Source organism: Raphanus sativus, chromosome 9, assembly GCF_000801105.2.
Source record: "Raphanus sativus cultivar WK10039 chromosome 9, ASM80110v3, whole genome shotgun sequence".
In the NCBI taxonomy this organism is placed as follows: Eukaryota; Viridiplantae; Streptophyta; class Magnoliopsida; order Brassicales; family Brassicaceae; genus Raphanus; species Raphanus sativus.
Window position 1 is genome coordinate 36,908,974 of NC_079519.1, and position 25,436 is coordinate 36,934,409.

At 33.6% G+C, this 25,436-nt stretch overlaps 5 protein-coding genes and 1 pseudogene across 8 annotated transcripts; 4 read left to right on the forward strand and 2 right to left on the reverse strand.

Moving 5' to 3' along the window:
• Nucleotides 1-1,156: 1,156 nt before the first annotated feature.
• Nucleotides 1,157-4,329, forward strand: LOC108833948 (probable disease resistance protein At5g66900). Its single transcript, XM_018607330.2, has 5 exons — nucleotides 1,157-2,068; nucleotides 2,148-2,551; nucleotides 2,623-2,981; nucleotides 3,047-3,246; nucleotides 3,338-4,329. Exons 1-5 carry the CDS (start codon nucleotides 1,411-1,413, stop codon nucleotides 4,171-4,173), a joined length of 2,457 nt encoding a protein of 818 aa, XP_018462832.1. The 5' UTR covers nucleotides 1,157-1,410; the 3' UTR covers nucleotides 4,174-4,329.
• Nucleotides 4,330-5,593: 1,264 nt separating this feature from the next.
• On the forward strand, nucleotides 5,594-7,456 carry LOC108833950 (probable disease resistance protein At5g66890). The gene is made up of 3 exons (XM_018607333.2): nucleotides 5,594-5,906; nucleotides 6,190-6,407; nucleotides 6,507-7,456. The coding sequence occupies exons 1-3, from the start codon at nucleotides 5,710-5,712 to the stop codon at nucleotides 7,343-7,345; spliced, it is 1,254 nt and encodes a 417-aa protein (XP_018462835.1). The 5' UTR covers nucleotides 5,594-5,709; the 3' UTR covers nucleotides 7,346-7,456.
• A 2,753-nt stretch (nucleotides 7,457-10,209) lies between these two features.
• Nucleotides 10,210-11,603, forward strand: LOC130500257 (uncharacterized; annotated as a pseudogene).
• Nucleotides 11,604-13,095: 1,492 nt separating this feature from the next.
• Nucleotides 13,096-15,506, forward strand: LOC108828611 (zinc finger CCCH domain-containing protein 62). Of its 4 annotated transcripts, none has more exons than XM_056994010.1 (8): nucleotides 13,096-13,296; nucleotides 13,354-13,517; nucleotides 13,638-13,758; nucleotides 13,835-13,896; nucleotides 13,981-14,117; nucleotides 14,214-14,312; nucleotides 14,421-14,535; nucleotides 14,627-15,506. In XM_056994010.1, the coding sequence occupies exons 1-8, from the start codon at nucleotides 13,160-13,162 to the stop codon at nucleotides 15,328-15,330; spliced, it is 1,539 nt and encodes a 512-aa protein (XP_056849990.1). In that variant the 5' UTR covers nucleotides 13,096-13,159; the 3' UTR covers nucleotides 15,331-15,506. The 4 variants fall into 4 exon arrangements, with proteins under 4 accessions (XP_056849990.1, XP_056849991.1, XP_018457859.2 ...); XM_056994011.1 differs by having other exon boundaries at nucleotides 13,384-13,517; XM_018602357.2 differs by having other exon boundaries at nucleotides 13,097-13,296; nucleotides 13,372-13,517.
• Nucleotides 15,507-15,945: 439 nt separating this feature from the next.
• Nucleotides 15,946-17,221, reverse strand: LOC108826948 (F-box/kelch-repeat protein At5g38670-like). Its single transcript, XM_018600293.2, has one exon. The coding sequence runs from the start codon at nucleotides 17,106-17,108 to the stop codon at nucleotides 15,960-15,962; it is 1,149 nt and encodes a 382-aa protein (XP_018455795.1). The 5' UTR covers nucleotides 17,109-17,221; the 3' UTR covers nucleotides 15,946-15,959.
• A 6,676-nt stretch (nucleotides 17,222-23,897) lies between these two features.
• LOC108826682 (precursor of CEP6) lies at nucleotides 23,898-24,390 on the reverse strand. The gene has a single exon (XM_018600062.2). It carries the CDS (start codon nucleotides 24,324-24,326, stop codon nucleotides 24,027-24,029), a length of 300 nt encoding a protein of 99 aa, XP_018455564.1. The 5' UTR covers nucleotides 24,327-24,390; the 3' UTR covers nucleotides 23,898-24,026.
• Nucleotides 24,391-25,436: the final 1,046 nt, after the last annotated feature.

Sequence of the window (25,436 nt, forward strand, 5' to 3'; positions counted from 1 at the left end):
TCTGCCTTGTTGAAATTTGTGCCACTTTTGCTGATTTACTGCAAACGTATATAGTTCTTTTTTTTGGGACATGCGAATCTGATGAAAGACATTTGGTATTATTATTTTTGAAGACATGTCGAGTTACTCGCAGTTGTGAAATATGATCACACCGACTGACCAAAATATATATTATCAGATTGTTACATTTTATCGCTATAGTTAATAGAATTATAAAATGTTAAGCCCACCAAAATATAAGAAATACGGCATACAAAAGTTAAATGGATGATGTCAAGTATACATATGTTAAGTATCCAATTAAAGTTACGAAAAAATTACATGCAGTTATAAATGGATGGATTCATATCAAAAGGTTCATGGATTACATGCATGCATACGACATAACGCAAGTACGCAACTCCATTGTTTTATAAAAGTACGTACATTTAGATAACTGAGACATATCAATTACGTTCACTTATGTACACTCAATCTATAAGCATGAAAAGTTGTTAAATTTGATAGTTGACTTGGTGAACAAATACGTAAGGAATAAGTATACCAAAGAAATCGTATTTATGCAGCATAATGATGTGCCGGGAGGATTATTGAGACAAAAATAGGAAGCATGTCTTAGACCAAAAAAAAATAAAAATAGGAAGCATGTGGGGGAGTAGTTGATTACGCATCATTGGTTTAACTAAAAAGAAATATCAACCACTAATTTTGATTATTTTTCTTCTTATTTCTTATTAATAACTACTTAGACTAATCAAGTGACATGCATATATACAAGAGTCAACATGGGGCTGGCACTATCATGACATGTGGAAGCTACCACGATGATGGACAGTCACATGATATGTCTCTTATCGTAATTCGACCGCTCCAAAATTAAATAACGAGCCTTCCATTGTCTTGTAGCAACTAGCAAATCTCAAATCATGAGCATTTTTTTTAATTACGCATTTTGTGTCAAGTCAAAAAGAAAGAAAGAAAGAAAAACATACGCAGTTTAAGAGAAATGGGCCCATAGAAATAGAAAGCTTGCGAGTGGGCTTGCTTTTAAGTGGTGGCCTAAAACTAATAAGAAACCGCATAAGCTCGCACGCGGGAAAAGAGCACAGAAAACACGCTCCTTCTACCGAACCAACCACCTACGGCGCGTGGGAATGACGACGCGGATGGTTAAACGGCTTATCGCAGTTTCCTAGTAATAGCGCGGCAAGTGGGAAGCAGGAAGGAAGGTATCATATGTTGTAATGAAAGGACTTTCCACGTCATCGAGGACGACTGCAGGATCGCTTTGCAATGAAGCTAATACTTTTCTTTCTAACATGTCAGAGAATCTCAAATCGTACAGACAAAACCTGAGAGTTTTTTTTTTTTTTTTTTTTTTGTGTTTGGTGCGAAGAAAGAGAAGTAAAGATGAACGATTGGGTTTCACTGGGATTAGGTTCTATTGGGGGAGCGTTGGTCTCCGAGGCTCTGAAATTTGTGATCGAAGAGGCAAAGAAGTTCAAATCCTTCAAACCCTTATCCAAAGATCTCGCAGAAACGATGGAGAGATTGCTTCCGCTGACCAGAGAGATCGATTCGATGCAAAACAAGCTGGATCTTAGTTCAGGGGAGCTAAAGAAACTGATGGAAACGATCGAAAAAGCGTATATACTGGTTTGCAAGCTCAGAGACGACCCCGTCTGGTTCTACGAGAAGTCTCTGTACGCCAGGGATATAGAGGATATCAATGGAGAAATGACCAAGTTCTGTGGTATTGATCTACAGGTTCTTCAGTATAGGAACCAGTTGAAGCTGCTGGGTGTTGCGGACCACCTTGTGGACATGGTGTACAGTTTAGGTAAGAAAATGGACGGCTTGACGATGAGTCTTGTTCCCGCCTCTGTTTTTAGAGACCTTTGCTCTGTTCCTAAGCTTGATAAGGCACTCGTTGGATTGGCTTGGCCATTGATGGAGCTTAAGAAGAGACTCTTCGACGACTCCGTGGTTAACCTCGTGGTCTCTGCTCCTCCCGGTTGCGGGAAAACCACACTGGTTACTCAGCTTTGCCACGAGGCAGATGTCAAAGGTATTATAAGCCTTTATATAGGTTTGACTTTTGTACTTGTTGTTTCTAATCATCTAAGTGTTGTTTACATTTTTGGCAGGGCATTTCAAGCATATCTTATTTAATGTTGTCTCAAGTACTCCCAACTTTTCGGCCATAGTACAGAATCTACTCCAGCACAACGGTTACGCTCCACATACGTTTGATAATGAGTCTCAAGCAGCCGTTGGATTGTGGACACTGCTGGTGAAACTCAGAAAAGACGGTCCTATACTGTTGGTGCTGGATGATGTGTGGAGAGGAGCCGAGCTGTTGCTTCAGAAATTTCGAATTAACTTGCCAGATTATAAGATCTTGGTGACTTCTCGGTTTGATTTTCCGAGCTTTGGATACAACTATCATTTGAAACCTTTGGAAGATGGAGATGCTAGAGCCCTTCTCATTCAATGGGCATCACGGCCTGATAAGACGTCTGACAAAGAATATGAAGATCTTCTCCAAAAGGTATTAAATGTCTTTTTTGTAACCGAACAACAACTTCAAGTGATCACTTGTATTGTTTGTGGACATTGCAGATATTGAAACGCTGTAATGGATTCCCAATAGTAATTGAAGTAGTTGGCGTTTCACTTAATGGACGATCTCTAACTACATGGAAAGGGCAGGTGGAAAGCTGGACTCTAGGGGAAACTATTCTTGACAGTCCTTCTCAGCCTACTGTGTTGGAATGTCTGCAGCCTAGCTTCGATGCACTGGTACCTAATCTCAAAGAGTGTTTCTTGGACATGGGCTCGTTTCTTGAGGACCAAAGGATACGTGCTTCTGTAATCATTGACATATGGATGGAACTATACGGTAAAAGTAGTAGTATCTTGTGTATGAAGTACCTTGAAGACCTTGCCTCTCAGAATCTACTTAAACTTGTTCCTCTCGGGTATGTTTGCACCTTCTTGACATCAATACCACTAGAGGAACTTATTTTTATTGGTTTGTGAGCAGGAATGAGACTGAAGATGGTTTCTACAATGAGTTCTTAGTCACTCAACATGATATCCTTAGGGAGTTGGCTATCCATCAAAGCGAATCAGAAGCAATCTTGGAAAGGAAGAGACTGAACTTGGAGATAAGAGAGGATACATTTCCAGACTGGTGTTTGAATGGACCTGTTGTTAATGCCTCTCTATTGTCTATCTCCACAGGTAAGTAACTGATGAACGTAGTTATTATACAAATCTCTGACTTTACTATAACTGTGTTTGGTCTTTCTTGTTTTTTTGTTGTTGTTGCCAGATGATTCGTTCTCATCAAATTGGGTTAAGGTAGATTGTCCCAGTGTGGAGGCTTTAGTTCTGAATCTTTCTTCATTGGACTATGCATTACCAAGCTTCATTGCTGGAATGAGGAAGCTAAAGGTTCTGACAATAACTAATCACGGTTTCTATCCAGCAAGCTTGAGAAACTTTTCATGTCTCCGCTTATTACCAAACCTTAAACGGATCAGATTAGAAAAAGTTTCAGTCACGTTGCTGGACATTGTTCAGTTGAACCTCCGCAGTCTCAAGAAGTTGTCTTTGGTTATGTGTAGTTTCGGTGAGGTTTACTATGACACTGAAGAAGTAGATGTCTCTAAAGCTCTGCCTAGTTTACAAGAGATTGACATAGACTATTGCTATGATCTTGATGAGTTACCATATTGGGTCTGTGAAGTTGTGTCATTGAAGACACTTAGCATCACAAACTGTAACAAGCTCACTTTACTTCCTGAAGCTATAGGCAACTTGCATAAGTTGGAAGTGTTGAGGGTGAGTTCTTGCATTAATCTCTCTGAGCTGCCTGAAAAGACTGACAGACTCAGCAATTTGCGGTTTCTGGATATATCTCATTGCTTGGGATTGAGAAAGTTACCTTTAGAGATTGGGAAGCTGCAGAAGCTGAAGAAGATCTCGATGAGAAAGTGTTGGAGGTGCGAGTTGCCAGATTCAGTGAAGGATCTAGAGGATCTGGAGGTGAAATGTGAGGAAGAAACTAGGTTGATTTTGTGGGAAAGGTTGAAGCCAAAAATGAGAAATTTGAGAGTTCATGAGGAGGAAACAGAGCACAACCTCAACTTGCTTCAAATGTTTTAGGTTTTTTTTTTTTGAAAGCTGGTTAAAAATGTTTTAGGTTGTGAGTGAAATAACATTTTTCATATCTTGTTTTTGTCTTGTAATATTGTTATTCTCATCATATGTAACTAGAACATGTTATTTCAAAGTACATATTTGATTAGATTTTTACTTCAATTATCATGTCTCAATGAAATATTTCCAAGATTGTTTATGGTATGGTGCATGCAACTATTTTTTTTTAAAGACATGCAACTATTTTCTTATAACTAATTTTCAGTTGTTCGGTTTTTTAAAGAAAGGATGTACTCCCTTTCTTAAAGATATATATTTTTGAAAGAAAAAAATTATTTGAAAAAGATATATTTTCTGTATTTTTTGTCAACTAATAATCATTGACTGTAATTTTTTAAAAGAACTATATTTACTCAATTCTTATTGTTTTAGACTTATGGGAAATAAATAATTACAAAATATGTACTTAATGCTAAAATTTAAAATGTTTTATAATATGTAAAAAAAATCTAAAACAAACATCATTTTGAAATAGATAGACTATTTAGTTAAATTTAACGCTAATAACTTACTATGAAATAAAACTTACTATGAAATTTCAAAAAAAAAAACTTACTATGAAATAAAACAAATTAGTGTTGGGCAAACACATGCCACACTTCCTCTTTTCCTAGATAGAATTTAATATCATTTAAACTTTGTAATCAATTATAAAATATTGATTTTTTTTTATTTGTTGAATTTGTTTCATTAATAATATTTTTATGTAACCAAAAAAAATTACTTCTTACAAAAACCTTAAAAACATGCCACAATCATGCCACAATCATATATATTTTCAATTATCGTGGCACAAGTTTTTCGTGTACGCCAATCTTTTCAAAGTCGGTATTATAAAAAAGAAAGAAAATCAAAGTCGGTATCCAAGAAAAAAAAATCAAAATCTTTCAACAATACTCAATCGTTGTTATCCTTATCTAAATTCACTAAACTTAAACAGAGCAATTGACCATCATTTTTACAACTATAATAGTCATATTAAACATTCTTCATTTTAATTCTAAACTATAATCTTTGTAAATTTCTTTGAAAATCATGAAATGGAGGTCAAAACAGTAGTTAGATGCAAAAAGACCTCTCATGTTACTGTTACTACGGGTGCATTTGTTGTCTTCTTGAAATAGTAATCTACTAATAATAGAAAATTGATTCTTTGTTGCATTTTTCTTTGATTTTTACTTTTTGACACCGTTTTCATAACTCAATTCGATAAACATTGTTGACTCTTCTTTTATTTTTGAAAACAGCATTGATTGACTTTTCTTTCCTCCAAGGAAACTTCATTTCCGTGTGTATTAAGTCACTAGCAACCCGTTCTCGGTAACTTCTATCTCGGGAGCGCACGACTTGTTTTTCGTTATAAATATTCAAATAAAGAGACTGTCAAAAGAGAAAATTTCCCTGAGAAAATTCCTTGTCTTCTGCATTCAATATTAAGTTCGGAAAAATTCTCTCCGTTCATAAGGAACCATTATCTATTCGATGCAACGTTTTGATGCCTTGACCCACAATCTTAGAGAGTGTGTCTTGGACATGGGCTCGTTTTCTAAAGATCAGAAGATCATTGCTTCCACAATAATCGACGTATGGTCTGAACTACACGGCAAAGAGAGTATCATCTGCATGAATTACATTCAAGAGCTTGCTTCCCACAATCTACTTAAACTTCTTCCTCTTGGGTACGTTACTTTCTATTCATCTGTCGATTCTTTATCTTGCTATTTTTCCTTATTTTTAATACAAGAAAGTTGCGAGTCGAAAATCTTATTTGACATCCTAAGACGTAAACCTTATATCCTAAGTCCTAACTCCAAAAGAGGAGTCCTAACTCCCAAGTTCAAAAGTCTAAACCAATAACCCTAGTACCAAAAATAGTAAAACTCATAGTAAATAGATTCAGCCTTTTTGATCGCTCTTTCCTTAAAGTTTATTTTTCTCAATTCATATATGCTTTAATATCAGGAAAAATAAGTATGAAGATGGCTTCTTCAATGAGTTCTTGGTCAAACAAGATAACATCTTGAGAGAATTTGCTATACACCAATGCGAAAAAGAGTCCTTATCGATCCTCCAAAGGAAAAGATTAAACATGGATATACAAGAAAACAAATACCCAAACTGGTGTTTAAATCAAAAACAGCCTGTTACTTTGAACGCCTCTCTACTGTCTATCTCTACTGGTAATACAATTATTTACTTACTCTGTGTTTTTCACACTCTTTGATAATATTCTTTAACTTGATTTTGTTCATCTTTCTTTCTTTCTTGTTTGGTTACAGATGATTCATTTACATCATGTTGGGTTGAAATGCATTGTCCAAATGTTGAAGTTTTAGTTCTTAATCTCTCTTCATCAACTTATGCATTACCAAACTTCATTATTACAATGAAGAAACTGAAAGTTGTGATGATCATCAATCATGGTTTTGAACTTACAAAGTTGACCAATTTGTCTTGTCTCAGCTTATTACCAAACCTGAGGCGGATCAGATTCGAGAAAGTTTCAATCACTTTGCATGACATTCCCAAAATTCAGCTCAAATGTCTTGAGAAGCTATCTCTTTGGTTGTGTCATTTTAGTGATGTTCCCAGCGAGTTAGAAGACTTAAAAGTTGATGTCTCTGAAACTCTACAGAGTTTACAAGAAATCGAAATAGATTATTGTTATAATCTTGTTGAATTACCATACTGGGTCTCTCAAGTTGTTTCACTTAAGAAGCTTAGCATCACGAATTGTAACAAGCTATGTAAACTTTTAAAAGGTATAGGCAACTTAAGGAACCTTGAAATGCTGAGAGTCATTTCTTGCAGTAATATCTTTGAGCTTCCTAAAACAAGCGAGAGACTCAGCAATTTGCGGTTGCTAGACGTTTCTGGATGCTTTCAGCTGAAAAGATTGCCTCTAGAGATTGGGAAGTTGCAGAAACTGAAGAAGATTTTGATGAGAGATTGTTACCGCTGTGAGTTGCCAGATTCAGTGAAGAACCTAGAGAATCTAGAAGTGAGATGCGACGAAGGTACTGTTTTTATATGGGAGAGATTCAAATCAAAAATGAAGAATCTGACAATCACAGAAGAGGAAGCAGAGCATAACCTCAACTTGCTTCAACTGTTCTAATGTAAGTTTTGCTTTGTGTGTGATGTCTTGCAAGTTTGTAACATTGGGAATTAAGGTAAAAACTATATGAACTAGTATTCAATAAATTAATATATATGATAATTAATAATTTTTTAAGATTTGATATTTTAAAAATAGTTATGTATAATTATTATTTCTCTATATATAGACTTCATATTTAGCTTATCAAATATCATAAAATTTTGTATCTCTTACATATTCTACAAATATGCCTACTATTATGGCCAACATTCTTGGTAATCGGTTTCGACTTTATGATCGAAATATGCATCACCAGTTAAAGTTTGATTTGGTTTAACATATATGGAAAACATTTGGCACATTATTAAATGAAGATTAATGCTTAGTTAATTATTATTTCGATAATGGTTTGATATTTTGTTATATCGTCTTTAAGATTGTTTTTATAACTTTTATTTAATTTATGTTTGTTTTTTCTTATTTAAAATATTATATATCCTTTGTTATATTTAAGTTTAATATAATTTTTTGAAAAAATTATCATGAACTAAAATACATTGAAATAAAATAAAACAACAATCATATTATAATGATTAAGAACTTAGTGGATGTAACAGATTTAGTACAATTTATTGACTTAACTTTTAGTTAACTTACTAATATTATAATAATAAGATATTTAATACGATAGTTAACTTACAATTTATTAGCGTTGCTCTTAGCGACATTGCTCGATCCAAACACTCTGTGAACGCATGAGAATTTCCTAAGGTCATTCAGTGGGAAGTATGGTGTGAATACACATTCTCGTGTGCATTTAAACTATCAGAACTTACAAACTTCACATGTAGAATTTGAATGCGTCATTTTCTCTCTCTCTTGAATAGACTGGAAGTGATGAAAATATTAACCTATCAATATGAATCCATTTTAATCAAACTATTAACTGACTCAAATCATCAATCAAAAAAATGAAACATCGTAGTTTACCTCATTCTTATGCTTCAAAATTATTAACCGAAGATAAAGTTAAAGGCAAGAAAAAGAAAATGAAAAAAGAAAGATTCTATTATGATCGAGACTCTATTTTATAGTAGCACAGCGATTACAAGAGAGGAAGATCTACTTTCAGCAGTCGGATCTAATCTAATAATTATCATCCGGTGATTTGGTTATAAGCAACCATGTGCGTGATTATGGTGTTTATTATTTCATTTGATTTTGATTAAATTATTTCATCTAGCTGATGTCTTTTTTTAACAGACTACTGTATATTAAACCCCGACGTCCAATTAATTATTCAACTATCAAATATATACTCTTAAAGAATGATAATAAAACTTTTAAGCTATACTTTTGCAAAGGTTTTAGTTGATAATCAAAGCTCACATGGCAACTGGAGGTGGAATTAAAGTGTTTCGTTATGTATGTTCAACAAAAGTCTAATGCTATACACGTGGTTGTGTTTTTCATCCCTGAAAATTTGGAGTAGGCTTATTGGATTAATGATCTGAAACTTTTTTTATTAGATTTAATATTTATAAAAACATGTAATCGTAATTATTTAATTAATCATTTGAATTTTTTTTAAAATCTAATCTATTAATTTAGGGATTATCTACTATTCGAAGTTCTCATTTAAATTTTGGACTCTTTCATAATTGTTGCTAGAATATATCATGTCTCCTATACAATGCAACCTACCAACTTAAATTAAACCAAATCTTAACCAACATAGATTAGTTAAACCTAACCAGTAACACTTTTATAATATTTTTGGTTAATCTCTTAATATAATTAGATAATATAAAACTGAACCACTCTTAAATCAACGAGTTCTATATCATTCCAGACATAAGAGAAAAAATATCCGACTCATTTACAACGTAAGCATACAAAGACCGTGTATGCTTATGCTCATTGATCTTCCAAAAACCAAATAATTGTGGCATAGACCAACATAGGCTCATGTTCGTATCACTAACTTTACTTCCATATATTTACTCTTCATCTACATCATATCACAACATATACACAGTTATGCAAGAACATGATTTTTTTTTTGTTCAAATAACCAAATAATGGTGGCATATGGTCAGTAAATTTATTAAATATGTTTTTTATATATTACATTTTACGAGACTTTTTGTATAAGTTTTTTTTTGAAAAAGGACATAACTCTGTGTATAAGTTAAAAAGTAAAAGGTGTGACAAGACAAATTATTATACCAAAAATGAAAAAAGATTAAATACAAACTAATAACAAATACAACACAAATTATAACACTATTAAATTCTATATATATTTAATAAAATATTATATATATGTCTAATATGTATATATATATATATAAATGTTACACAAAATATATATAATATTATATACACATATTATATATACCATATATTATTAATTGAAATTTGACAAATCAATTTCCGCCCTTTAGGGCGGGTCCTAATCTAGTCTTATATTATTAGAAGTTAACGATTTTTTGACTAAAGAAATTAAAGATTTTATCAATTAAATCTGTCAAAGATGATCTAATTATAGTTAAATTTAATAAATACAATTATCATCTTTAATATGATATTAAATTTTTATTTTGAATTAAACTTTATTTACCGTTATATATTCAATCTTGAAAACAATCAAAATCCTTATAATAAAAAATCAAAACATTCATCGAAAATCAAAAGTTTTTTTTTTTTTTTTGATCAAACCGAAAATCAAAAGTTTTAAAATTCTTTTCATATAGAAAAATCGAAGCTATATTGTCACTAGGGGCCATTTTAAAACCCAATAGTAAATGAGCTAATACCATAGAAAGCCCACGACGCTTAAACCACTGCCATTGCCTGAATATGACGGAAGAAATATCTAACGGCACTCCGACTCGAAACAACAGACTTCACTGGGTCGATCGATTCGTTGTTTGCATCAGTACGAGACGATCCAGTCGATACCACGAGAAGCTACTGGTCGGAGAGTATCGGCTCGTGATAGGACGATTGGCCGGATTCCCGCCTGTGGTTTTTCCTCAGATGCTTCAGGAAGCAGCTTTTGACAGCTGATAGGAAACAGATTAAGTCGATTCTCGACTCTGTTGGTCTCCCTTTCTTCTGTTCGACCACTTTTAAGCTCCAGATCCGAGCTGGGCAGCGCTCGTCGACGCTAGTTGAATCGGACAAGTACTGGTTATTTCAGTTTATAGATTCATAGAGATGAAGAAAGTGGAAAGATACTTAACTTAGTCGTCGTATGGGCTAATGAGGGAGAGCAGCTGAAGGTTGATGTTCCGTTAGATCATTGTCCCGGTCTCAAGAAAGGTAACACTCTTAATGAAGAACTCTAAGGAGAGTATTGTGTGTTGGTCTTGATGCTTCCTCTTTTGATTATGAGATCAATGCAAAGATTTTGCTTAAAGTACAATTTGGATTCTAATATTTTCGACTGAGGAGCAATCTGCAGATCAGTTTTGTGTGTTCTTTGCTCGATAATGCTCTCTTATTACGTCTCTTGTGCCGTTAGCTTAATCTTGTAAAGAGAGATCTTCACTTTTTTATCTGATAGTAATGGTTGTCTTCCTGTGGCAAAGGCATTAAGAAAACGAGATATATTCAATACGTTGGTGGTTTCCTTCACACTGGGAATAGACTTACTCTCAGGAGCAAGGGAAATTTGAAAGTTTACTCTTCCTTTGATGTATTATGAGCTCATTTGTACTCTTGATTATTTCAATATTTGAGTGTGTTTGCTGTGAGCAGGGGAAAATCTGCGGTCATTGCGAAGCAGTCTGAAACTTGTAGACCCATCACAACACATTCCATCTAAAATCGAAGTAGATGTAAGCAAACTAGACATCGAGGATAAGGTGTTAAAGCAAGAAGTATTATTTTGTTTTCTATTGGTCAATTCCTCGACGGACGAACGTAGCGCACGGTTTTACATTTGACTCGGTTCAACATCTGTCTGACTGTGTCTATTTACAGTGAAAGTTGGCAGCAACAGCAACAGTAGAGGTCTCCTGAACAGTGAACCGTCTCTCCTCTTCCTGTCTGGTTCCCAATGACCTAAGCGCTCTGCATCTCTACAGAACACGTTTGATTAGTTATAAACCAAACTGATAACATTTGAAGTTACGAAGAAATTTTGTAATGTATAATCTAATCCAATGTTGGAACGATAGAAGAGACTTCGGGGAGAGAGTTGTGTATAAACTGAGGTTTTGTGTACGTTTTTAGATCCCATTCTTATAAAGAATCATATTCTCCCTCCCATCTATTATATTAAAATAGAAGTACACTTTAGAAATACCCCTTAATTTTTAGTATTATTTACAATGATATGCCACTGAGCATTTAATTAATCTTCATATATTAATGCTTGTCTTTTTCAGTTATTTAATGTGTTTCCTAAAAATTCTTTGTCTTTTTTTGGTTTAATTAATGTATTTCCAAAACCAAATTCTATTTAATGTGGATTACTTTTTATGATTTTTTATTTTTTCTGTTTAATTAATACATTTCTAAAATCAAATTCGAAATAAAAAAAATTGGCAACAATAATAAATAAACCTAACTTATATTATTCATTGTTTTTTTCCTATTTTCTTATATATGTGTGTGTGTTTGGAAATAATTAATAAACATAGCTTTAAATATTTAACAAACATTATTATTTTTAAACATGTAATTATATTTTTATTATTTATTAGTAATAACTAAAAATAAAAGTCACATTAAAATAATCATTTATATAATATATAAAAATATTATGTCACATATATTTTTCATATAAATAATACCACAATGTAAGTTCAGTATGATATATGTTGAAAATATAAAATATATAACACCATATATTTTAAATAATATATACAACAATTTTATTATACATTATCATAAATTTTGATCCATAAAAAATACATTTTTACGTATATATTGGGTCATATTCTAAAAGTATGAATTATACAATTGATGGGTTATAAAACAAAATAAAATTACTCAATATAAATTATAAATAATTATGCTTAAAAATGTCATATAAACAATTATTTAATCGGGTAAATTTTTAAAGTATATATAATCACTTATACAGATAAATACTTATTATAAATTTAGATTACATTCCTAACTATTTTAACTAATTAAAATTTTCAAAAAAATCTATACTTTTTGGAAATTTTGCTAACGTGATTTAAAATATTTTCACAGTACATACACCTTCTCTATTTTTAAAATTATTGATACAACTATACAAATTGAATATTCTATGGAATAAATTGTCTATATTTTTATTTTTTTACAAATGTTATAACTAATATATCAATTTTTAATACCATACTAACTCATATTTATATATGTTTTTTACTTTTAATTTAGAAATTTTTTTCTAGATATTTTATACATAAATCTAATTATACAAATGTTTAATTTGTTTATATGATGTCCAATAAATATTGGTCATATAATTTACTTTAGAATATATACAAAAAAATATTCGATGTAACTAAGCACATTGTTATTTTTAAATATATGATATTAGTACACACATTACAAACCATGTATAATATTTAATATAAACAAAGACAAAAATGAAAATTGATACCCGCTCGGTCGAGCGGGTCAAAATCTAGTGCCTGATTAATAGTAGTGTACAGTAGTCGAGTTCGGCAATTGGGGAAATCTTGTAAATATTTTAAATTACAAGCTCAATAATGCAAAATATCTAAAGTACATCCCACTAGACTAGGCAAATATCCCCCACAATAAATTTAAAACTCCGAAGCGCCCGTTTGCATTTTTGAATTTGATATCGAATCTCCTCCCCCAATGTCAGACGAGAAGGTAATCATCGATCTCTGTAGCTCCGAAGAGGAAGAAGACAATTTCGCTGATGAGAATTGTTTTCCGGAAGAGCTTGACCAAACGGAAGAAGAAGAAGAAGAAGAAGATACGACGAGTTTACGGTATTTTTTTTTTCCAACGGCTCCTTGGCTTTTTATATATCTATCTATTTTCGATAGTGCTTGTTTTCTGGTCAGTGAGGATGATAGCGATTGGGGCCACGATGATGCTACCGACTCAGATGTGGACTTCGACATAGATAACGAGACCGGCAAAAAAGGCCATGCAGCAGCTGCTGCTGCTGATGATGATGATGATGACAAAGTCACCCGCCTGCTCACAGGTTCATAGATCGGATTTAAACGCTGTTCATTTGATTGATTTTTTTTTTTCATTTTTGATTGCTTTTGAAAAATAATAATAATAATAAAAGAATTGCTTGTGTGTGTATGTATTGTTGTAGCCGGGAGCGATTTGATGAAATCTCTAAATGTAAAAGAATGCAAAGCGTACCTGAGAAAGCATGGTCTCAGATTATCTGGTACAAAACCTGTTTTTATTGAGAGGATTCTTGAGCATTGGAGGTACTTTCTTTGCTCCTTCTCTCTGGTCCTTGTGGAAATGTATTCTCAATGATCCTATTTTTTGATGATTCCCCAGGATTAAAGATGGGAGTGGAGAATCACTTTATCCCATTTCATCTTTTCCTATCAACTGTAAAGGTAAATCTTCGTTGTGGATATACTTGAATTATTTTTCTCTGTTAGTGTTTGACGTTCCCTAGAAATTTAATTTGGTGCATGCAGGTGATGTGTGCAAAGGAGACACTGTTTTGTTTACACAGAAGGTGAAAGGGAGTGGGAAGATTTTGGGGAGGAGAACTGTCGCTGGCCAGGTTGTTAAAGAAAGCTACGGTACTGCTAAACAGCAACACACTTTCACTGTAAGTATTATTGATTGATCATCAGGTCATCATTGTGTGATTTTGTTCCCCCTGCATTAGACTGACCCATCTCATTTGTGTCTTTTTTACAAAAAGATTGAAGTGCTTTGGTGCGAAGGGATGCAGAAATTGCCTCCCTTGTACCCTTTACTAGTGAAAGGACGTAATCTTTATAGGTTGATGACCATGAGGCAGGTGAGTGAGCGTCTTGCAAAATGAAAATGAAAAGTTTTTGTGTTTAGTCATGAGTTTTGCTAATTTCATATGCTTGCGGGTTGGTTGCTCTACATTTGCTTATTCTAGCGATGGGCTAATGAAGACGACAGAGTCAAAGTTCTTTCTGAAAAGCATAGCCGTGGTGCTGCAGCAAGAAAGGTTATGAGAGAGAGGAAAATTAAGTTAGGCTATGTAATGATAGGTGACCTGCTTTCTTCTTCTTCTCTGTTTTACACATGAGTTATATACTAGAGGTTTTGTTTTAGTGATCTTTCTGTGTTGTTTGTAACCAGATGGAAGACTTCAAAAGCCTGGTCATGTGAAGAAGGCTTGTCAAGTAAAGACGAGGAAAAATGAGAATCAAACTCAGAGGTCTAGACAAGACATCCCGGCTAATCATTCACTTGTTGCTTCACAGGGTGAACATAAGAATCCACCCCAGTTGAGAAATATGAATCCCCCTTTCCACTCCCACAATTCCCATACATATGCTCCTCCACCACACGGTCCTCCATCACGTGCTCCTCGTCCATACGCTCCTTTTAATGTCCCCCATTCACATCTTCCTCGTCCATACGCTCCATTCAATGTCCCCCATTCACATCTTCCTCGTCCACAACAAAACCAATCAATCCAAAGACCACCACCAGCTTTCTTCAACGGAAGACCTACTTCTAATGCTTTGCAGGGACAAGCTTCTTTCAACTCACACGCTATGCACCAGAGGAGGCCATACCAGAACCATCATACCAACCATGCAAGCTCGAACAGTGGCTACAACTACGGGGTGAGGGACTTGGATCACTTCTCGGATATGACGATAAGCCAAAGAGGAGAAGGAAACGTATATCGGCAGAGTGAGGAGACTCGCAGACCATACAAGAACCATCATACCTACCATTCAAGCTTTAACAACCATGGAGAAAGACACATGATAAGAGAAGGAGACACACACAAGCAGAGTAGGGACACTTACAGACCAAATCATCGGTGGTAACTAACACTCATTGGTACTGGTCTCGTTTGCAAGTAAACTTGAATTGAGTTTGCACTTTTTTTTTTTTTAATCTGGTTTCAAGGCCATAGGAAACAGTCACTTCTTGGGTCTTCTCTGTCATCCTGAAAGTTTTATCGGATCATAATTCTCTTGATTGATCATCCCTTTCTCAAGCTTTTTTTTTTATCTTTCTAAAATACCTTCCATTAAATTAACATAGAAGTAAAAAGCACAAGCTGTGCAGCTTCTACAATCTCGCAAAAAGTAAATATGGACTGTAGATTAAAGCTTGCAAGTGAGAGATGGTGTACAAAAACTATGCTTTCTTCCTCTCTTAACTAAATATAATCACATTTCTACATCATATGATGAAAGTGATTTCATACGAGATGTAGACCTGTGCAACCGTACTTCTACTTATACTAAGAAGCAAGATCATGTAACTTGAACGTATATCATGATCATTTGATGACTTCAACGTTAGAGTTGAACTGCTGTGTAAACTTTCATGACGTAAGTAAGAGTAGTAGGACCAAGATCATGTAAAGAGTACAAGGACCATAGAAAGTTAACTTAATTAAGAATCTGAAAACAAAATAACAAAATAAAGTTAAAGACACATTGATCATTCAAAGCGTTACAGCAAGAACCTTAATGAACTTAGTTCCCATAGGGACTGAAAGCACACTATCATACCACTCAAGTTTGCCCCAACAATCTCCATTGCGTCTTTCAAGCGCTATTTCCGCACAATATATGGTGTCACTTTGAAACAAATGAGTACTTAAATTGCTATTCCAGAAAACCATCATCTTTCCACCACTATAACCCTTCAATTTAACATAAGAACCATGACCAGCAAGAGGACTAGGCAACTTAGGTAGCCCAACCAAACCCTTCAAATCTCTCCACCTTGTCTCGTCGGTGTCAAACCATGTCAGAGCTCCGTCTTTAGAAACAGAGCACCGAAGATTATCAATCTCCCGGTAATAATTTGAAAATATATTATGACCCCTCTTTGGATATTGTTCAACCAGGTCCCATCTACATTGCTTTGAATTGAAAGCAAACGCCTCGCCAGTGATTCCGTCACAATCCAATCCATAGCAAGGGAGACCCCAAGTTTGAGTATTAGTGTTGAATACCTGGAGCGAGCTCTTCCAGGAACCATCTTGATAGAAGAATCCTTTTACATATATCTTTCCATCAAGGAACCTGGCAGAAAGTTCATCTAGCTCCACTGGCATGCTTGGAGCCTTACGCCACGTGTGTGACTTGCAATCAAGAATCGAGACCCCAGAGGTCCACCGCCATAGAGAGGGTTTATCTGCTACGCCAATCTTGTAGATATCAGAACCAACAGCCACAATATCTGAATAACCCGGACCCACCCCACCACCACCGTCTGGAATTGGGACTCCAGCCAAAACATAGCCGCCAATACTCTTGGAGGAGGAGAGGGTGTACCATTTATAAGAACTGAACCCGATCCTCAAGCACACATAGAGACAACTTTCCGTGAGGCCCAAGAGTGACCTAAACTTGTAAAGCTCAGGTGAAGCCACCATAGATCGAAAGCTCTTGGAGACTAATGACAGAGTCCGATAGTACGATCTTGGAACGCGTGCCACGATCATCAGTACCAAATCATCGGGAAGAGATGATGACGAGTTTGGCGTTAGCTTCTTCTTCTTCTTTTCCCTCCTAGTAGTACGAGTAGTTATCGTTGTCTTCCTCTTCCTCGTTGATACGAAATCCCTCTTGATCAACCTCTCCATCTCTTCTCCAATTTAAGGGTTGGCGCCTCCCTCCCTTGCGGAAGAACAAAAAAAAAAGTATGTGAAAGTAGGGTTCCGACAAAGTGCAACCTTCTTCTTCTCGCCTTTTGGTTTTATTTAGTTTGAACTTTGAAAGCTTTGTCTGCGTGTGTTACAAGCTTTGGTAATGGGATCTTTCGTATTGGGCTTTGTTAAGCCCACTGCCTCTCACTACGTAATTTTAATTTTTTTTTTTTTGGTTAGTGCTGCTACTATATTTGTTTGCTTCTGGTTTTTCATTTTTTTTATAATAGTTATTATTTGCTTGTCATAGATTTGCGAATCAATAATAGAGGTAGCCTAGCTTGGATCTGGTATGACGAGGTCGTGGATTGGAGTTCCGGGTACATACGATTTCAGATCTGGGTTTATTACCTAGGGCTTGGTCGTTTGTGTGCTCTAGTATTATCCGCTTACTGATTTCGACTTGTTGTCCCTCTTTTCGTGCTCTTATTCTCTTGTTTCTTGCTTCGGTGGAGTTCTGTGACTTGGTCGGTTTTGGACTGCTTGGAGAGTTTGGGCTTGGATTGCTGCCTCTGTTCATGGGGTCAGTTCCGGTGGTGGTTGATCTCAAAAGGCCAGAGCTTTTTGCGAGTTCTCTTTTAAGTTTGATATGGTCGTCAGAAGTTAGATGGTTTCAGGAGCGAATGCTCCATTGGTGGTGTCATCGGTTTGTTCGTTATTGTTCAGGATTGGAGTGGTTTTTATCCATTTACCGGCTATGTGAATAAGACGTGTTCGGAAAGCTTCTATAGGCTTTGCCGTAGAGTGATGGTGCGTATGAGGCACGTAGTGAGCCCATTCAAGGTCTAATGGCGAGTTTTAGTTGGAATTGAATGGTGTATTCAGCGACGGTTTAGGATTCTAACCTCTCTCGATTCTGTTTTATGTGATGGTGATGTTTGTGTGTCTCCTGTCTAGCTCAGTGATCGTTTCATTTGGTGTTATTTGTGGTTGAGTTCTCGTATGGTAAGCTCGCCTTTGAGTGTGTGGTGGAGCTCTTCTCTCCGGTAGTGATATTTGCCTTCCTTGTTTTAGTTTAAGCTAGTTTTTTCATTGTTGTTTCTCTCTTGGTACCGAGGGGTGTTGTTTACCTCGTCGGCTTCTGATTCCGGAAAGGCTTTGTTCCTTTGCCGGCTTTGTGTAATGCAAGGTGATTTCAATATTAATCCAACAGATGACAAAAAAAAATAATAGAGGTAGCCTGGCTCTGTTTTTAAATTTGAAAGCGCTCGTGAAGTTTTTACCGCTGCTTTTCTAGAGCAAGCAAGAGACTGAAATATGATGGAAGGTCTTGTTAATTATTAAATTTGTGGGTAATTAGATAACAGAGCAAATCTTTTGGTATAATTATATTTTGGATTTATTAAACTTAAACAGACATAATTTTAGTTTTTGCTAGTACTACTATTAGTATTTGTCTGATTTTCCATTTTTCTACAATAGTTAGGTAAGTTGACATATCTTAGGATAAAAATTTACTTTTTGTTAGTTAAACCTTTTATACGAACTTCACATTTGGTTGTTAATATTGTTTGTTAATATTGTCATTTTTCTATATATAATGGTCACACTTTTGTGATTGTTTACTTCCAAGTACTGTGTAATACACGTTATTTCCAATTCATTTAAAAAAAAATCTTAAAATTTAATATAGGTATCAGATTAAAATCCTTTTAGATCATTTTTCTTTGTTATTTTACTTTAATTTATATTGGTTTCTATTAATTTTCAAATAAACCAATTTATAAGTTTTAACATTTTTATAAATCAAAAAACTAAAAAAATGATGCTGGGTTTCGCATCATCTTCTTTTTTTTTTTTTTGGTCAAAATGTTAAATTTTCGCATCATCTTCGTCATCTATACGTCTCCTTTCAGTGTCTTCCATTCACATCTTACTCGTCCAAACATTCTCCATCCAAGTAGGGAAACTTACCGACCAATTCATCCGTAATACTCATTGGTACTGGTTTTGCTTGCAAGTAAACTTGAATGAATTACACTTATTTATCTGATTCCCTCGATTTTTGGGGCTTCTCTTTAGTTTTGAAAGGTGAGAAAGTTGCATGGGATAATGATGCTCTTAATCATCCCTTTCTCAAGCTTTTATTATGTATACGATAACTGTGGTTCTTGCATCACTCACTTGATGATCCAAAACAGTCTGCAAAAATTATTAGCTTTGTGATCAAGGACTATTTTTAGTATGATTTTTTTTGTGTTTTTCAGTTTTGTTTACCAATAACAATACCAGTCTAGCCATTTTTCATATGAATGGCCCATTTCATATATTTCACTGATTTTTTTTTATTTTCATTAGAAAAATTCTTTGTTTATGGAGCAAAGGAAGGAGAAGAATAAAAAAAATAATAAGTCTTTTTGTATCTAGTTGGAGATAATAAAAAAATAGTTAAGCATATATATATATATATATATATTGTACAGTTATGCATAAATATAAACTATAAAATAAAATAGAAATACAATAAATTGATCTACCATGTAGATTTAAACCCACTTAATTAGATTGGTGATAATTATCTAGGACTTTCATGGTAATGATTCTCAGTTTTTATGGGAAAGAAAACTTTATATTATTTTTTTGCCACGACAAATAATTTTATAATCTTATGTTATATAATTTTTATGTGGCCTTCACATTATTATGTGATATAACTTTTTATTAAATATTCTTAATTATTCCCATTGGTTGTGGCTTGAGAGTATGCTAACAACGTTATCCAAGGATCCTTAGAGCATTTCTGCCCATAACATCATTACACTGAAATTTGTGTATTTAGTGTAACTTTATTTTTCATTTCCAACAATTACACCAAAACCATATATATTATTCATTTTTTGGTTTTGGTAATTTAATACGTTTATTATTTATAATTGAATAATTAAATTTATCACATTTAGTTTTAAATTATTAAAATTTGGTAATTTTATTTTTCTGTTTATTTATATATTTATTTTTATATTATAGATAATATGTATATTTATTTATTTTATTTAAAATAATAGTAAAAATTAAAATTTTATACATTTTAAATAAAAAGCACTTTTATTTTGTTACAATTTAATGTAATTGATAATACTCATTTATTTATTTTATTAGTTAAAATATAAATACAATAATAGTTTAATGTTCTAATAATGTGAAAATAAAAATAAAAATATGAGATATTCATTTCAAGTATAGTTTAAAACTAATTGATAAAACTAATTTATTTATAATTAGATTAAAAATAAAATATATTATTTTAATATTTGGTGTGTTACTATTCATGCTATACCAAATTTGGTGGGATAATGTCTTCTTTAGTGTCTCATTTGAAATGAAGTTACACAAAATTTAATGTTTTGATGTTTCATATATAGGAGATGGCCTTAACAAAACTCATCTTCAACAAAACCTAGCTTTTACCTTCTCTCACTTTGCAATCTTATAAACCGCATCTATGAGACATACTATATGTTGAGAGGCTAAGTACATAAAGACCATTAGTGCTTATTATTTAACAAAAAGAATCTATAAATAACCTAGCTTCAATTCACCCTTCAAACTTCTCAAGAGCTAGACCTTTTATAATTCTCAAATATACTACAGTACCACGAAAAACTTTCTTTAAAATAGTATAGGAATAGACTGTCTTTTGCCTCTATTCCATATGCCCTAAGGCCACTATAGCTTATGACCTCTATTCATTAATCAAGTATCAAACCAAATTTGGAAAATAGGGTTAGTTGGCTCTTAGCTTTCAAATCAGCCTCAACCGTCAATCTAAAGATCTGGAGACCAGCATAATCTTTGGTCAGTCCCACCATCATGATTAAGGACAAAATATTATTCTCGGACTTTTATCTTATTTAATACTTCCCCGAAACATTCTTTGATTATTTTTCTCCTAAGTGACACGGCTATAACACTCATAGAAACCAGTAAAATTTAGTTGTAGAATTGCCTAGATAAATCCACAATAATTCCTAACAAATTCAACATTTTTGAGCTAACAGATCCTTTTTAGAACAAGCTGACGTACTTCTTAGAATATATAATACTGTATATACATTTTTGTTTCTTTAATAGTAAAAGTAAATTCTAAAAATTCTAATTATTTGTTAAAATGTATAATTTTCTTCTTACAATTAACATGAGACTTCTTACATTCCCTCTTCTCTTATTACTAATTCATGAGACCTAACACCAAGTAGAAATTGTAATTAAGACAACTACTAATGGATCCACCATATAGTTTCCGCTTTAGGCTTACAGCGGACGTCTTTGTCAAATATGATTTACATGCTTCATTTGATATAATATTTTTTTAATAAATGTAAAGTCCGTGGTTGGTGAAAAGATACCGATGTTCGAATGTTGAAAAAGAATCTTCACTTAACATCTGAGCTATACTAGTAAAAATACGACTGAGTGAGAAGGATGTGTGGGCGACTGATTAAGTTCGTATCAGTTATTAAGTATCTGTTTTCCACTTAACATTTTTACCCAAAAAAAAATCTGCCTTCTAGTGTAACTGTGGAATTGTCGGACCATTAGTTATGTGTAATTAATTGAAAACATGGAGCGAAAAATGTTAATTGAGGGATTAGAAGGACTTTTAATTTTTTAACAGAAAAAGAAAAAAGTTAAAAGAACCTACTGACGTCTTGTTTACGAACAATATATATAAGCTCCGTGTTACTTGTGCATGGAAATGGAAGGCAAAATAATCAAAACTCGTGTGCACAGTCAATTATAATGTGGCAATGTATGGCGCTGTAATTAGAAAATTATATTAGACAAACAAAGAAAGAGATAATAATAAAAAGTAGCATAACACAAAGCAATTCGATATTAAATTTCAAGCGTGATGGATCACACAATCACGGAAACACAACGAGGAATACATAGAAACCCCATAAAATACACGATGCACTCACAACAACATCTTACTTCGTCTTTTTTTTTTGCTAAAAACATCTTACTTTGTCACAAGTAAATGTCTAAAAAATAACACTTGCATCTTATTTTTGGCACAACAACATATAGCTAGTGACCGATTCCTGGACTATTCCCGGGTTTGGTAGGCCGGAACGCATCCAAGGAATGATCTTCTGTCTCTAACTTGCTTGAAATATTCAAACCGCGATCAATAGTTTTCTTCGTGATACTAGAGATCCCCAAATATTTCAGACGTCGGGCGTCAACGATCTGAGATTCTTGGATGACAGTCAGCACTATTAGTAGTAAAACCATGGTAGTCAAGCTGCATTTAGCCATAGCAATAATAATTAGTGATAGTGATAATTTCTAGATTACACGAAATGGATAAAAAGGTTAGGAAATATATATGTACGAAGACTGTTTGATAAGGTTTTAATGTATGTATGAATGGCTTCAACTCTGAGATGGCTATTTATGGAGAAGACAAATGACTAGTTGGACCATGCATATGTACCTCCAACAAACAAAGCCAATAAATTATTCATTTAAAACAATTAATATAAAGACACATGGAAAATAACTAGGAGTTTATTTATAATTCCAATCTTCTGGGAAGATTCCTTCAGTGAGCTCATATGCGAATTTGCAAGAATGGCACTGCTAATTTGCTATAGTAGAACATAAACGTATGAATAAGTACATGCATGCCCAAAACAAAACAAAAATACGAATTATATATGTTAATGTAAATATGTTATGAAGCACCAGTGGTCTAGTGGTAGAATAGTACCCTGCCACGGCTCAATCCCGGGCTCCCGGCTGGTGCATTTCTTTTTCTTTTGAACATGTAATTTTTATACTGTTGAAGTGTTGAATGCAAAAGCAAATTTTGGTTGAGTGACTGTGTCTACTCCGAGGGCATATATCGCTTTAAAAGCTTTTGTTTTAAAGATGATTAAAATTATATACTGACAAGTGAGAAGTGGTTAGTCTCTTTGCCCTTTTTTGTATAAAATATATATATACCCTTCAAATGGTGATTGGTGAAGAAAATACATAAGCCCTTCAAGTATATATATATACACAATCACCATTTAACAGACAATTTCCTTGCATTTTTTGTAATTCTTAATAAACAATAAGACGATGTTGAAAAGGTGTATCATTCACCAAAGTGCATCATTCCCATTACAACAAAGAAGAATCATTAGTTATCTTCTTACATCATTTTTTTTTTTGGAAAGAGCTGTATATCAACCCCATCTATTTTTTTTTTGAACAAAATCAACCCCATCTGTTATTTTCATCATTTTCTATATCTATATTGTACCATTTCAACTTCAACTAAACAGAGCATGAACAGGAAAAAGAATTTCTTCTTTATTGTTTGTTTTTAATGCGCTATATTAACTATTTACTTGTACTAATTAATAGAACTCAATTAAATCATTTTCTTGTTCCTGTTTAGGAAATCTCTAAACCTTCTTTTTTTTTTTGCATCGCCAACCACTTTTAATCATTTAAAAAAAAATCCAAAATGTAATATAAGATATCTTATTTAAAAAAAATCTAAATGCTTTCTTTATAAGCTCTCAAATTCTACTTTTTCAGTCCAATGTCCTAATCGCTAGACAATGGAACCATTTAAGTTCTACTTTTTCGCATGATGGCGAGTAGTAAGCAGCTTCACTACGAAGTGCTATATATTAACATGCAAACTCATGCAAGAAATTAAAGTTTGAAATTAATCAAACACAAACCGTAGTTTAACCTTATTAATGAACTAGGGTAACTCTTGATCAACCAAACTTACAAATGAAATATCGTACACTACATACAATAAATTAAACTTACTTAACGCAGTAATATAAAATACATATTACTTTAGTAAAATCAACCAAGAAGTGTGCTTAAATATTAGAACATTTTCTACGCCTTAAGCTCATTGTTGACAACATGTCCAGAGCCGAGACTATGTCCTGGTGTCATAGGCTTGATGTCATCTTTAAACCCTTCTGCTATTTCATTATTCTCCTTTAATTTATGACCAATCCCCGGACTATTACCCGGATAAGTAGGCCCAAAATCTTCAGTATTACCGGCTGTGAAATGTTGTTCACGATCTGCACTGTCGGTTTCTCGCAACTGTCTTGCTTCAGTGTATTGTATCTTATAACATGCCATCGAAATGAAGAGAATGGTAAGAACGATATAAATTGAGATTTTCATGTTAACCTTTTCTTGTGTGGGGGATTGGTTTCTAGGGTTATGAGAGAAGAGAGTTGAGACTACAAGACTTTGGGTTATGTTTTTAAGTTACTTCGAAAGAGAGATCGTTTTTATAAGCGTAAGTGAGTGGAAGTTGAACAATGGGCACAGTGGTTTAATTTCGACCGTTCGTGTATCAGTTTCCAAAATAATAGGAGAACTATAAAACAAAGGGGTAATAGTATTAAACATATGCTATAATAGACAGTCGATGGAGGGCATATAGCCAAAGCTGAAAGAAGGATTTCAAATGGTCCATTGGTATATTTTAATGTTAATATATAATATCAGAAACGTCTGTTTCGATCATCATGAAATATAAATCAACTTTACATTCATAATTTTAAGGTTGAATTGTTATTTACTAGTAAATAAATCAAATATATTTTTACACGATAATTTTACGCGACACAATCTAAGCTTGTGATTTTCAACAGAGGTTCTGAATCTCTCGTAGTGCTCCATTGTTGAATAATACCAATTCACACTTGTTAGTTTGCCGGTGGAAATAAATAAAGGCAGGTGGCGAATATGGTTACTGCTATTTAAGATTTTGACCATGGAGTAATGCATTTTCAGAAGTTGAAACTGAGATAGAGAAAAAGAAAAATTTGTAATTGTAAGCATAAACGTGATTAGTTTTAAAATGAAATAATACTCTTTCTGTACTCAAAAATGATGTTATATATAGACTTTTTGTTGTACTTTACATTAATACTATAAGTGTTGTGAACAGCCGTCGTTAGGTTAGAAGAAAAATAGAGAAGAAAACGTATTGAGGCAAATACCCGTTTAAGGTTTCTTATTAATGATGGGATTAATAATTTACAAATCTTTAAACTCATATTTATACAGCCTAAAAAAAACCCGATTTCTTTTACCCAATAGAAATAGTAATTTTCCTAAACCGAAAAGGCATACCGTACCCACGACTACGTCCGATTCACGAGTGCTGAATATTTTACTGATATATTAGAGATTTAAGACACGCAGATGCAACAATAAGTTTTCAAAGGTTAATTAAGTTCCACAAAAGCCGCCCTTCCCTAACCCTAGAAAGACACTGATACT

Bases quoted from the DNA above. Each gene is read 5' to 3' on its own strand.
- LOC108826948 (XM_018600293.2), bottom strand. From the start codon at position 17,108: ATGGAGAGGTTGATCAAGAGGGATTTCGTATCAACGAGGAAGAGGAAG.
- LOC108833948 (XM_018607330.2), top strand. From the start codon at position 1,411: ATGAACGATTGGGTTTCACTGGGATTAGGTTCTATTGGGGGAGCGTTG. The intron at 2,982-3,046 runs GTATGTTTGCAC...GTTTGTGAGCAG, and splicing joins CTTAAACTTGTTCCTCTCGG to GAATGAGACTGAAGATGGTT. The intron at 3,247-3,337 runs GTAAGTAACTGA...TGTTGTTGCCAG, and splicing joins TCTATTGTCTATCTCCACAG to ATGATTCGTTCTCATCAAAT.
- LOC108833950 (XM_018607333.2), top strand. From the start codon at position 5,710: ATGCAACGTTTTGATGCCTTGACCCACAATCTTAGAGAGTGTGTCTTG. The intron at 5,907-6,189 runs GTACGTTACTTT...CTTTAATATCAG, and splicing joins CTTAAACTTCTTCCTCTTGG to GAAAAATAAGTATGAAGATG. The intron at 6,408-6,506 runs GTAATACAATTA...GTTTGGTTACAG, and splicing joins TCTACTGTCTATCTCTACTG to ATGATTCATTTACATCATGT.
- LOC108828611 (XM_056994010.1), top strand. From the start codon at position 13,160: ATGTCAGACGAGAAGGTAATCATCGATCTCTGTAGCTCCGAAGAGGAA. The intron at 13,897-13,980 runs GTAAATCTTCGT...TGGTGCATGCAG, and splicing joins TTTTCCTATCAACTGTAAAG to GTGATGTGTGCAAAGGAGAC. The intron at 14,536-14,626 runs GTGACCTGCTTT...GTTTGTAACCAG, and splicing joins GTTAGGCTATGTAATGATAG to ATGGAAGACTTCAAAAGCCT.
- LOC108826682 (XM_018600062.2), bottom strand. From the start codon at position 24,326: ATGAAAATCTCAATTTATATCGTTCTTACCATTCTCTTCATTTCGATG.